A 972-nucleotide genomic window follows, 5' to 3' on the forward strand; every position below is an offset into this window, starting at 1 on the left:
TATATTGGGTATAACTTCCCTCTGTTTGTATTACAGATTATATTGTATATTGGGTATAACTTCCCTCTGTATTACAGATTATATTGTATATTGGGTATAACTTCCCTCTATTTGTATTTTACAGATTATATTGTATATTGGTTATAACTTTCATCTGTTTGTATTACAGGTTATATTGTATATATGGTATAACTTTCATCTGTTTGTGTTACAGATTATATTGTATATAGGGTATAACTTCCCTGTTTGTATTACAGATTATATTGTATATTTGGTATACCCTTCCTCTGTTTGTATTACAGATTATATTGTATATAGGGTATAACTTTCCTGTTTGTATTACAAATTATATTGTATATTGGGTATAACTTTTCTCTGTTTGTATTACAGATTATATTGTATATTGAGTATAACTTTCCTCTGTTTGTATTACAGATTATATTGTATATTGGGTATAACTTTCCTCTGATTGTATGACAGATTATATTGTATATTGAGTATAACTTTCCTCTGATTGTATGACAGATTATATTGTATATTGAGTATAACTTTCCTCTGATTGTATGACAAATTATATTGTATATTGGGTATAACTTTTCTCTGTTTGTATTACAGATTATATTGTATATTGAGTATAACTTTCCTCTGATTGTATTACAGATTATATTGTATATTGGGTATAACTTCCCTCTGTTTGTATTACAGATTATATTGTATATTGGGTATAACTTCCCTCTGTATTACAGATTATATTGTATATTGAGTATAACTTTCCTCTGATTGTATGACAAATTATATTGTATATTGAGTATAACTTTCCTGTGATTGTATTACAGATTATATTGTATATTGGGTATAACTTCCCTCTGTATTACAGATTATATTGTATATTGAGTATAACTTTCCTCTGATTGTATGACAGATTATATTGTATATTAGGTATTATTTTCCTCAGTTTCTAATACAGATTAT

General features: G+C 26.1%; 1 protein-coding gene across 1 annotated transcript; it reads right to left on the minus strand.

Moving 5' to 3' along the window:
- Positions 1–296: 296 nt before the first annotated feature.
- On the minus strand, positions 297–668 carry LOTGIDRAFT_128773 (hypothetical protein; the record flags this gene model as incomplete). Its single annotated transcript, XM_009064399.1, has 1 exon — positions 297–668. A coding segment is annotated over one exon (372 nt), but the record flags the coding sequence as incomplete, so codon positions are not given.
- Positions 669–972: the final 304 nt, after the last annotated feature.

Source organism: Lottia gigantea (genome assembly GCF_000327385.1).
Source record: "Lottia gigantea unplaced genomic scaffold LOTGIsca_62, whole genome shotgun sequence".
NCBI classification, from domain to species: domain Eukaryota; kingdom Metazoa; phylum Mollusca; class Gastropoda; family Lottiidae; genus Lottia; species Lottia gigantea.